The sequence below is a fragment of the Hyperolius riggenbachi genome, chromosome 5, assembly GCF_040937935.1.
Source record: "Hyperolius riggenbachi isolate aHypRig1 chromosome 5, aHypRig1.pri, whole genome shotgun sequence".
NCBI classification, from domain to species: domain Eukaryota; kingdom Metazoa; phylum Chordata; class Amphibia; order Anura; family Hyperoliidae; genus Hyperolius; species Hyperolius riggenbachi.
The window spans coordinates 263,268,047-263,281,027 of NC_090650.1; the positions used below are offsets into that span (position 1 = coordinate 263,268,047).

Genomic DNA, 12,981 nt, shown 5'->3' on the forward strand with positions numbered 1-12,981 from the left:
CAAGCATAGAGGGGGAACAAAGCTTGATTTGAAGGAAATCGTGAATCGAAATTGTGATTTCGGACAGAAATCGATCAATAAAATTTTTTCCTAAAATCGTTCAGGCCTAAGTGACAGGCAGCCTGTTGGGCCACTTTGTGGGCCAAATGCTGTTTGTGCCTACTATTTCCAATGTTCTTGAATCAAGTGTGCTAATATGTTGAATTGTGGCAGGATCCATTTAAATCAGAATAGCTACTAACTTGTTTTTGTCTAATGGGAGAAAGTCAGAAATGATTGATATAATGAAATTGATACATTAAGCATTTCGTCAGATTTTCTAACTTTTCTCCACATACAAAACACCCAGTCAGCAAATGAATACTATATATAAGGAAATAAATGTAAAATCAACCTTAACCCATTCAGGTTCCGTCGTTTTCACGTGAGAAATGTTCACCTCCCATTCATTAGCCTATAACTTTATCACTACTTATCACAATGCACTGATCTATATCTTGTTTTTTCCACCACCAATTAGGCTTTCTTTGGGGGGTACATTTTGCTAAGAGCCACTTTACTGTAAATGCATTTTAACAGGAAGAATAAGAAAAAAATGGAAAAATTCATTATTTCTCAGTTTTCAGCCATTATAGTTTTAAAATAATACATGCCTCCATAATTAAAACTCGCGTATTGTATTTGTCCATATGTCCCGGTTATTACACCGTTAAAATTATGTCCCTATCACAATGTATGGCGACAATATTTTATTTGGAAATAAAGGTGCATTTTTTCCATTTTGCTTCTATCACTATTTACAAGTTTAAAATAAAAAAAATATAGAAATATTTCATCTTTACATTGATATTTAAAAAGTTTAGACCCTTAGGTAAATATTTACATGTTTTTTTTTTTTATTGTAATGGTTTTTTTTTTTATACTAAACATTTTATTTGGGTACTTTTGGGAGGGTGGGAGGTAAACAATAGATTTATAATGTAAATGTGTGTTAATTCTTGTTTTTTTTTTTCAGGTGTAGTATTACTTTTTGGCCACAAGATGGCGGCCATGAGTTTGTTTACATGCCGTCACTTTAAGCGTAGCACGCGCTTAGAGTGACGCATCGGGAAGGAGACGGCCAGAAAAAGCTCAGCTTCCAAGAGAAGCTGTCGCTTTTTCAGCGGGGGAGAGGAAACAGTGATCGGGCTCCATAGCCCGATACATTGATTCCTCGGCTACCGAATCCGCGGCCAGGAGTGCGCGTGCACGGGCACGATCGGCCGCGGGGGCGCACGCGGTAGCGCGCATGGTTCCTGGACGTAGAAACTACGTCCAGGAACCAAAATAGGTTAAAGAGGACCTAAACTCTTCCACAAGAGAGAAGGAAAAACACAGAGAAACCCACCCTGTTTGTATGTAGAGATAACAGCCTGTCTAGTTCTCTCTTATCTCCTAGTAATGAGCCACTGTAATTTGAGCTGTCAGCTCTGTCTGATCTGTGCCAAGGCTATAAGTAAACACAGAAGATTAAAACTGTATGTGCTTTCATGTAACCAGGAAGTAACTACACTGCAGCATCTCTGAGCAGTTCTGTGGGCTATAACAAAGACATATTTTTCTGTAAGGGTTATTATGCTGTTGCTTATCTTTTAGAGCAGAGAGGAAATCATGGGTTTAGGTCCGCTTTAAAGGATACCACAGCTGAAAAAACAAAAAGCTCCAGTGTGTGGGGGGTTAAAAGTACATACTATGACCTCCTCCTGCCCCCTCCTTCTGCCACCGTTCGTGCATTATTTATGCCGGTGTCCCGGCGACTTGCTTGACCCTTGACCTGGATATAATCTTCCTCTCTTCACTTCTGGCCGGCGCATGGCGAACGCCGATCACCATGACCTGCGGTACCTCCCCATGATGTTTGGGCAGCGAAGGGATCCCCAGGATGGAGAGCGGCAGTGGAGGGATCTGTAGTGTGCTGATTTGCATTAAACTGAATGCAAGTTTGAGCCATTGGTGTGCCTCCTTCTGTTATACAGTCTATACACAGTGTGGGGCAGAGGTGGTGTAACTGCCTGGAGGAGTGCACTGGCAACAGCTCTCCTGTAAAGGGTTTGAGCTCCATTGAGAGCCTGCGGTGATTATATTGCCTTGACTGCAGTTTACCTTCCCTGCAGGACCTCCAGACCTCCCAATGTTTGGTGTTTGGAAGTCGGGGACTACCTGTATAGCACATTCATAAATAGGCCCCCAACATGTTTAAAACCTTTCATTATGAATGTCAGGGCTGGTACCGAAGTGGTTAAACACTATTATTGCTTTGACTTTGCTGTATGTTAGGCTGCTTTCTTAATTGACTATAGTTCTGCTTTAAGTATAATTTCCTTTTCATGAACAGACTGTTTTTTTGTTAGCTGTGTTATAAGGTACTATTAAGAAGATATACTGTGCAACCCTGCTGTATACAGCCACACAATCAGCTTTGCTCATTTTATATCCAATGGAAGTAAATTGCTTCTGATTGAAAATTAGAATTTAATGCAGTTATAATGAGGCACATCAAGGTTCTCACAACATAAGAATAACACAAGGCATGGCTTTTTTAGAGTAGTGATGCTATGTTCTTTTCATGTTATTGTAGGATGGATTTTGTATATAACCAGGCCTTGCTAAATCTGCAGTCTTTTTAATCACTTTAACATACGTGTTGTGCTGTCAGACTGTGCATGTACATGTACAGCATATCAGTTTTTTTCAAGGTTTTTTAATGGTAACAAAAAAAGCTAGCCATACATCAATCAAACAGTGTTAGTTCAATTGACTTTCAGTTTGTTTGATAAAAATGTCGCCAGTTGAAAGTGAATTGATTTACAGTAGCACACATGGCTATCAGTGTAAGGTCGATGATGTATTGAAGGTAGTTCCACCAGAAGAAAAGCACATTGAAGGATGCTTCTAAACCGAATTGTACAGCAATTGATTTAAAAGTCTCAAAAATCCATCAGATAGGTCTACAATCCTTGGAAATGGTCTGATTTGACAGATCAAGGTTCTTTCAGCTGTACAGTGAATATAGATCACTTTTAGTCAATTCAATCTAAAAATAGACGGTGTTCTCCCTAGGCTCCACTCTACTAAATTTGGGGAGCACGCATCCGTTATCGGCCTTTCTTCTCATTCTCCCCCCAACGCTGTAAGCAGAGTTGCGCCAGCCCTGCATTGCTCCGCTTGCGCCCCACCGGCTACTTTTTTATTCCAGACTGGAAAAAATCTGGGGAGAACATTGAAAGAATTTATTTGCACTTCATTCGATAAAAGTCTAATAGACTGCATGATCAAATGAAAAAGTTGCAGGGTGTTAAGGTGGCCATACACCATACAATTTTTTTAGATTGTTATGCTGGGCATACACGGGTCGATCCGGTGGCCGATTAGCCTCCGGATCGATCCCCGCGCGTGCGCACGGATCGATTCCCGCTCGAGTGCGGAATCGATCCCCGCAGCGATCCGACACGTCGGATATTATCATTTAAGCCATCAGTGGCTCGATTGATAAGGGGGCATCGAGCCGTGTATGCCCAGCATAATTCTTGAATTAAAATCTATTTTTCTGATTGATTAGAACATTTGAAAAATCTGACTAATGTATCAAATTTTTCTAAATTATGAAAAAAATGATTGAAAACTCAGAAAAAATTCAATGTTCGTAAAAAATTGATTAAAAAAATCCACTACTCCCAATTGAAATGAATGGGAAATCTGATCGGATCTGATTGAAAAACAAAAGAAAGCTTTTGATTTTTCTGTACAAATGATTGTTTTTATCTCATTGCCATCATTTTATTGTATCATGTGTCTCACAGTAGCCTTCAGCAGTGGGGACATCACACCTTGTGGTCACCTGGGGACTGTCCTGTGAGTGTCTGTCTACCTCCTTTCCTTCATCCGATGCAAAGGCTTACACGTCACTTTTGTCCATCAATGCCTGAGGAAATGGCTCTTCTGAGGAATTCGATTTTATTTGGAGGGGTTGCTGTGGTGGTGGAGGTGGTGTTGCAAGTTGACCACAACAGAGGAGGATGAGGAGGAGAGTGCTGGAACACTGGCAGCAGAAGAGGCAGTATGCTGAGTGAGTCAGTCAACCATCTCTTCTGCATTTGGGAATTGTTTTCTTCTTATGCATAAGATCACATATGCCACGACCACGCACCAACACAACCTCTAGTACCTCTACACTTTGGCCTGCCACTGCCTGTTATGCTTGTTAGAGTTAATGACCAGCCAAGGGGTATTGGCACAATCTAATTTTTTTTTTAGACACACAGAGATCACCTAGAACGCAAAATTCGGTCACACAGGTGTTTTTTAAAGTCAGTACACGTTCAACACAGCAGGTCAGGCAGTGACCAGCCAAGGGGTATTGTCACAAATGTAATTTTTTTGGGGGGGATCTCACAGCAGCGGCGTCGCTAGGGCCCTTGATCCTGGGCACCGACTGGGAACCTGTTGCCATGGTGCCCCGGATCTATTATGGCCCCCGTGCCCCGCGAGCCACTCTCTCCTCCACAGACCTCAGATTGCGGCGACTCCGCCCGCCTTTCACTCCCTCTCGCTCCCCGTCCCCCGCTGGTCCCCCCGCCCGCTCATCTACAAACAGCGGCAGCTTACCTCTGCCTGGAATCCAGCGTGGAGTGGAGACCAAAGCCGCAAACCTCTCTTCCTCCTGTGTTCCCCTAGTGACCGGCTTCTGCTTATGACGCTGATCACCGAGCTTTAGGGGAAACAGCTGGAGGAAGAGAGAGGTCTGCGACTGTGGTCTCCACTCCATGCTGGATTCTAGGCAGAGGTAAGCTGCCACTGTTTGTAGATGAGCTGGGGGGACCAGGAGGGGGGAGGGTGGGCAGCGCAGCCCAGTCCAGCCACCTATAATGAAAGCCCCATACCTACCTACCTATACTGAAAGCCCCATACCTACCCACCTATACTGAAAGCCCCATACCTACCTATACTAAGGATCCCATACCTACCTACCTATACTGAAAGCCCCATACCTAACTACCTACCTATACTGAGGACCCCATACCTACCTACCTATACTGAGGACCCCATACCTACCTACCTATACTGAGGACCCCATACCTACCTACCTATACTGAAAGCCCCATACCTACCTACCTATACTGAAAGCCCCATACCTACCTACCTACCTACCTATACTGAGGACCCCATACCTACCTACCTATATTGAAAGCCCCTTACCTACCTACACTGGCGTAACAATAGGAGATGCAACCCCTGCCGTCGCGGGGGGCCCTGGGGGCCCCCCTAGGGCCCGCTCAGGGACTTTTGGGGGGCAGGAGGGGTTGCAGCATAAGAGGAGAGTGTGGCAGATCGGTGGGGAGGGGGGACATTCCCCCCCCCCTCACCTCGGGCTCTCCTCTCAGCGCTCCCCCCCCTGCAATCATTGGTGGCAGCAGCAGCGGTGGCAGGCTGAGCACATTACCGCCTTCTCACCGGAGGTCTTCTGTTCTCTAAGAGCTTCATGCAACTCCCTGTGTAAACAGGAAGTTGCTCTTAGAGAATGGAAGACCTCCGGCGAGAAGGAGGTAATGTGTTGTCCTGCCGCTGCTGCTGCCGACTGCCTCCAATGATTGATTGTAGGAGGGGAGCGCTGAGAGGAGAGCCTGAGGTGAGGGACAGGGAGGAATGTCCCCCCTCCCCACCGATCTGCCACACTCTTCTCTTATGCTGCGACTCCTCCTGCTCCCCAAAAGTCCCTGAGCGGGCCCGGGTTTTTTTTTTTTTGCAGGGGGGCCCGGGATTTCTAGATACGCCCCTGCCTACCTACCTATACTGAAAGCCCCATACCTACCTACCTATAATGAGGACCCCTATACCTAGCTATCTATCCTGATGGCATCTATACCTAGCTACCTATGCTGAAGCAAAGCCCCCGAGCCCAGCAAAGCAAAGTTCCCAGTAAAGGTAAAGCCCCTGGGCCTCAGACAAGCAAAGCAAAGTCCAGCCTAGCAAAGCCCCAGCAACGCAAAGCCCCCGGTCCCAGCAAAGCAAAGCCCAAGGCCCCTAGCCCAGCAATGCCCCAGGGCCCTAGCCCAGCAAATTAAAGCCCCGGGGCCCCAGCGCAGCAAATCACAGCCCCCAGCAAAGCAAACACCTCAGTCTAGCAAAGCAAAGCCCCCAGCCCAGAAAAGCAAAGCCCCCAGATCAGCAAAGCCCCTGGGCCCCAGCAAAGTAAAGCCCCCAGAACAGCAAAGCCCCGGGGCCCCAGCAAAGTAAAGCCCTCAGACCAGCAAAGCCCCGGGGCCCCAGCCCAGCAAAGTAAAGCCCCCAGCAAAGCCTCCGGGCCCCAGCTCAGCAAAGTAAAGCCCCCAGCAAAGCGTCTGGGCCCCAGCCTAGCAAAGCGTACAGCCAAGCAAAGCTCCCAGCTCACCAAAGCCTAGTAAAGCCCGCAGCTCAGCAAAACGCCCAAAAATGCCCTTACCCCAGTGAAGCCCGCAGCAAATTACCCAGCAAATCACCCAGCAAAGCCCCAGGCCCAGCACCCAACAAAGCCAGGCCGGCACAGCATGCCTCTTGGTGCCCACGGACGGGTGCCCCTGATCTCCCAGGAACCTAATAACGCCCCTGTCTCACAAATCACCTAGAACGCACAGTACGGTCACACAAGTGTTAAAGTAACATGGTAACAGTCGGTACACATTCAGGCCAGGTAGTGACCAGCAAAGGAGTATTAGCACAAAATAATTATATATATATATATATATATATATATATATATATATATATATATATATATATATATAATTTTTTATTTTTTTATTTTTATTTTTCTTTACTTTTTTTTTTTGTTAAAGTGACAATGGTACCAGTTCACGTTGATCACTCAGCAGGCCATGACCAGCAAAGGGATATTGTCAAAAAATGTATGTGACACTGTCTTTTGTTTTTTTGCTTTTGACACACTGATTTCACTGATAACGCAGTACGATCAGTCACATGGGTGTAGCTTTGACACTGTGTGGGAACAAAGCACACGGCACTTCACAAATTTCAGACACTAAATTACTTTTACGCAGTGATGGGGGGCTATAAAGGTAATACAGCCACACACTACACTGTATATGGGGGGAAGGAAGATGGTCCGCACTTGTCAGCAGGAAAAACTTTTATTTAATGGACGTATCCACAAACACCCACAGCAGACATCAAGGCTGACATGTTTCGGACGTCAGTCCTTTATTATACTGTATATGGGGGGTTGTGTTGCTACAACACACCATACAAAAGCAAAAACAAATTATAAGTGCAGCAGGGTCAATAACACTGTCAGTCCTAAAAAGGACTTTTGTTATCAGGAAGGTCCTTTTTATCCCACTCTACCTTTGATTTCACTGTTTAAAGGGGCACTATGGCGAAAAACTTTAAAATTTAAAATATGTGCAAACATAGACAAATAAGAAGTAAGTTTTTTCCATAGTAAAATGAGCCATCAATTACTTTTCTCCTATGTTGCTGTCACTTACAGTAGGTAGTAGAGACCTGACAGAAGCGACAAGTTTTGGACAGGGCAAGAGATGGCTCTTCATAGGGGATTCTCGGCAAGGCTTTTATTCTTTTTAAAGATATTCCCTAAAAAGGATTTAAACAATGATGTTGGCCAGTTTCCCTGCTCGCTACACAGTTTTTTTTGCAGTTGGACAGAGCAACTGCCATTCACTAAGTGCTTTTGAAAATAAATATATCCCTAAGAATCACCCCAAGAAGAGATGCACTAGTCCAAAACCTGTCGCTTCTATCAGATTTCTACTACCTACTGTAAGTTACAGCAACATAGGAGAAAGTAATTTATGGCTCATTTTACTCTGGAAAAATATACTTCTTATTTGTTTATGTTTGCACATACTTTACATTTTACAATTTTTCGCCATACTACCCCTTTAAGCCACACACTAGATGTAACTTGGCTGATGAGAATCCAGCATGCCCCCAGCCTGGCATATAAATTCAGTCGCGCGATGGTCAAGAGTTTTGTTTTCCCAACCTACCCTATCCGCTGCGTGACATCATTCCCACACTGCTCTGTCAGCCCCCTTCCCCCACCCACATACCAACAGCATCTGTATTGTCTTGGGCCTGCAGTGTCGCTTGAGGGATTCCTCATACGTGCTTACAAGGCTTTCTTTCCCTACTGTTTTTTTCTGAGTCATCCCCTATACTGTATATGTTTCTTATCTCCTCAGATAGTATTTCTCTGACCCAGAGATTTCATCTGTTGGCATTGTTAAAGTGGGCATGCATCAGGTGACTTGGCGGTGATCGACCATCCGATTCAATGATTAGAATTGGATGAAAATCAGTGCCACCAAGAGCATGCCCAATTTTGGGCTAAAATTGGTTACATGTATCGATCGGAGATGCTGCAAACTGTTAGGCTGACAAGTTTGAAGTAGTGCGTGGCGTTACCACCCCCCAGAGTAAAATCCCCCCCCCCCTCGTGCACATGCATGAATTCTTTACCTGCCACTGTCTCCATCCTCTCACACACACAAACACGTGCCTCACATGGTTGCCGGCATAAAGTTGGCACGTGCAATACATGCTTGTGTGTGTCTCTTGGTCAGTTGTCCGCCGAAATGGATAAATGTATGGGCACCTTTACAGTTGCAGCATTATTTTGCACCCGTTGAAGCAGATGTGTTTTATTGCTATTCCTATGCTTTTTTTTAAATGTGAGTCACTAAAAGTTAAAAAAGCCAATAAATTCTATTGGCCTGCTGCTTTTACATACCTGTTAAAGTTTTGCACTTTTGTTTTTTTCTTACTTAATTAAAATGAAAATATATTAATGTAGAAAATGTGTTCGGTCTGAATATGGTCTGTGTCCCTGTTGGGCAAATATTTTATTCATTTCTCATGTAGCGTGTTTACAGGGGGTCCAACGACGTTAGGATCCTGCATGCGGGATCTTTGGGAATGTCCGACACCTAAGTGACCTTCAGGTAACTTGTTCCCCGCTCACCCTGCCTCCCGGCAATGCACCCATCATCCATCTTCCTCCTGCTACAGTAACAGGAGGCTAGCAACGCTTCTGTACAGCCTGGATCCTAAATTGTCACAGCCCTAATCTAGTCCCAATCCCTGCCAAGCGACAGTCCTTGTACATGTGTATTAAGGGAGAGCACTAATGACTTACTGTGGTGTATATTTACAGTACGTATCTGTGGGTCAAGCCAAGATATGGTCCTAACAGTGTGTGCACATGCCCTGTCACATAAAATAAAGATAATATAGCTCCATAGGAAACAATAAGGCCCAGGTGATAGTTACCAAGTCTGGAGACTTTGTTTTTGTACTGTTAGATGATAACATTCGAAGAGACACCCTCCTCTATCAATATTTTACCAGTGAAGCCAGGAGGCACTGCTTAAAAAATAGTTTGATTTTTAGTGAAACTGAAACATTAAAAATGTTCTTAGTTTTGGTACTTAAAACTATAAATAAATAAAACAAATATGCTAAATAGGAACTGTGTCCAATTTTTGTTTTATCTGGTAAAGGTAATAACTTTAAAGGAGACGTTTCACCCTAGATTTCTTCATAATGATGCAACCTTATTTTCCCATCCTGAATTCTCGTACACACAATAGAGAAAACTTGGCAGAGAGGATTGTCCTGTGAGATCCCATCTGAGAATCTAACATGAACAGCTATCCAAGGCTATTGCGGCTGGCTCCACAAATAATCAACGTGCACGTGGTTTTCTTTTGTTTTTGCACCACATGATGCTGCTGGCTTGTGTTCCACCTGTCATCCATTCTTCAGTGTACAGTAAAGGACAATATTAATTGGTCATTTGTATTTGTTTGTCAGACTTAACATTGGTCATTGGAAATTGGGGGATGTAAACAAATGCAATGTGACCTGAATTGTCCAGTGGTTGGCATGTAAAATATCCTAGTCTGTCACTGTGTCTAGCTAGCTGTGACATTTTTAAAAGCCTCTTTATGCCCCAGATGCACTTAATGGCAGCACATGGCAATTTTACTAGTACTAAAGTCACGGGAGCATCTCTGGTTAACCCATTAATGCCTCATGCGTTACCAGGGCAACGTGCTCTTTGTTGTTGTAATGTGTTATGGTGTTGTTATGGTGCCATAGCAATGCGCACGTTAACTTGGTAAGGTGTGGGAAGCTTTTGGGCTAATGGACGGTGTGCTGCTGGCATTAGTACCAGTAAACTTTACCGCCTTTTAGTGCAGCAGGCCCTATGTTACTGCTGAGTGGTCTAAAGGGCATCATGCCCAAAAATAAGAAAAAATTTAAAAATATTATTTCTTGATATTACAACGGTAAAACAAATCTAAATATCCTATCTTGTTTATACTTATTTCTAAGCTCACTTAAGTCCTGGGAATAATAAAAAACACTTTATAACACAATAAAACTAGAATATTATAACTCATAAATGTCAGTTTCACTGTGCAATCATTCAAATATGTATTTCAAATGTAACCGTGTCTAGAAGTACAGATGTCAGCCGTGTACTGAAGAAAGCAGCTTTTCTGTGGTAACTAGTTTTCACAATAAAAAATGGTGCAAAGTACCTTTTTTGCTTTGTTGTTAACCCCTCTGCATTGATGTTTTGATGGTTTGTTTGGTAGATCTTTGTAGGAATCCGGTTATTCTTGTTAGGAAACATTTCCCTCTTGAAAAAAGAGAGGAAAGTCTACGAGAACGTAGAGCTGTTTCTGCTCTTAGTGCTCACTTCCTTATTCTTATCCTACCAGTGGAGGCTGCACAGACCTGCTGACAACACGGACCTGTCTAAGTTCCAGTGCATTAATGCCAGTCGCATCCTGTTCACAGGTAACAGCAGGTGGAGATTTGCAAACAGCAACACTATGCTAACCTGTTGGTTTTGTTTGAATCATTTTGCATACTGGGAAATGAGTTATCCCTGAAGGTTATGCATACGGGAGATAAATTATCTTTAATGCCTGAGACCTAATAGATTTCATGATTATACAGTCAACATACATGCACAATATAATGTAGCTGCAAGGAAGTTCAAATGATCATTAGCTCTGCTGTGTTTTACAGCTTAAAATACAGAGTGTGGTTGCAAACTGCAAATATGACAGAATGATGCAAATAAATAAATATAACAGAAAATAAAAATAGGAGACTCTTTGTTTTCTACTAATGTTCTATTAATTTTCCATACTACACATACCCTACCTCCCAGTAATGCACCCATCATCCCTCTTTCTCCTGCTACAGTAACAGGAGGCTAGCTAGCAATGCATCTGTACAGCCTGGTTCCTAAATTGTCACGGCCCTAATCCAGTCTCAATCTCTGCCAGGTGACAGTCCAGGTAGATGTGTATGAGGCTTAAAGAGAATCTGTACTCTAAAATTCTTACAATAAAAAGCATACCATTCTATTCCTTATGTTCTCTTAGGCCCCTCTGTGCTGTTTCTGCCACTCCCTGCTGCAATCCTGGTTTGTAATTAACAGTTTTAGGCAGTGTTTACAAACAAAAGACTGGCTTCTAACCAGAGTATCATAGGCTGAGAACTAGCTTACTGTGTGACTCATACAGAGCTTGGAGGGGGTGTGTAAAGCTTCTGCCAATGACAAGCAGTGCTGCACATTCCACACATTCCAGCCTCAGCCCGACAGACACGACAGAGGAAAGGAGATACGATTTATTACAGAGACAGTGCATGTAGGAAAGGCTGCAGTAAGACAGACCACATTAGAACAGTAATAGGAACTTTTAGGACAGAAGAAATAAGGCTCAAAATTTTGTTACAGAGTCTCTTTAAGGGAGAGCACTAATGACTTACAGTGGTGTATATTTACAGAATTTATCTGTGGGTCAAGCCAAGATATGGTACTAACAGTGTGTGCACATGTCCTGTCACATAAAATAAAGATAATATAGCTCCATAGGAAACAATAGGGCCCAGGTGATAGTTACCAAGTCTGGAGACTTTGTTTTTTAACTGTTAGACAGTAACAGTAGAAGAGACACCTGCTTCTACCAATATTTTACCAGTGAAGCCAGGAGGCACCGTTTAACTGCTGTCCCATTCAAGCGAATGGGAGTGTTTAGAGCTGGCTTTTGCAGGCTTTCATGAAAGTCTGGTGGTAGATCCCGGCGTTGCGTCTCGTCTTGAAAGCAACATCTTGCTTTCAGGGGTGGTAAACGGTGGGAAACAAGTGCAGAGACTTGAAATGCTAGCCTTGAAGGCTTCCCAAAAGCCTTCAAAAGCTAGTGTCTAAATGCTGGCGAGGGAAATCTTGGAAGAAGCCCATGTGCACCAGCCCTAAAATATTTTCTTTGTTTTGTTAATTAAAACTATAAATAAATAAAACAATTATGCTAAATAGGAACTGTGTCCAATTTTTGTTTTAGCTGGCAAAGGTAATAACTTTAAAGAAGACATATTATTCTAGATCTCTTTGATATTACGGTTGTATATTTCAAGATATGATGAGAGGGGTGGATGGCATCTTATGAACCTGAGGTTAGCAACCCCATTCAGACAACACTTTTGTGACTGACATGCTGCAGCAGAATTGCGAGACATGCTGGCAGAACCTCAGTGAGCAGTGAGGTGAGATGTCTCCTCCGAGTCTCCAAACCCCCTCCCCCCTCTTGGCAGAGCGAGGCAGTAATGTAATTATCGGCAGCATTCCCCCGTGCGCCCCCCCTCCTCCAGCACACACAGGTTACATAAGCAGGGTGTACAGGGGGAGCTTTTACTCAGCGCTCCTTGCCCTCAGGATTCCTCTGCTTGGCTGTCGCCGTCTCACGTCTATGATGCTATGCGGTGGCGGCCTGCTAAGAGAGCGACAGGCAAGCAGGGGAATCCTGAGGGTGAGAAGCGCTGAGTAAAAGCTCCTGCCGTACACTCTGCTTATGTAGCCTAGGTGTGCTGTGGAGGGGGGGGGGGGGGGACGCTGCTGATAATTAC

The 12,981-nt window shown here is 43.8% G+C and overlaps 1 protein-coding gene across 1 annotated transcript in view; it reads right to left on the minus strand.

Moving 5' to 3' along the window:
* The window catches only part of LOC137518698 (adenosine 3'-phospho 5'-phosphosulfate transporter 2-like), an 87,122-nt gene extending 76,379 nt beyond the window's left edge, over positions 1-10,743 (minus strand). The window contains exon 1 of the mRNA XM_068236872.1: positions 10,602-10,743. Within this exon, the coding sequence (XP_068092973.1) occupies positions 10,602-10,696 (95 nt within the window). The 5' untranslated portion in view covers positions 10,697-10,743. The remainder of the gene's footprint in view (positions 1-10,601) is intronic.
* Positions 10,744-12,981: the final 2,238 nt, after the last annotated feature.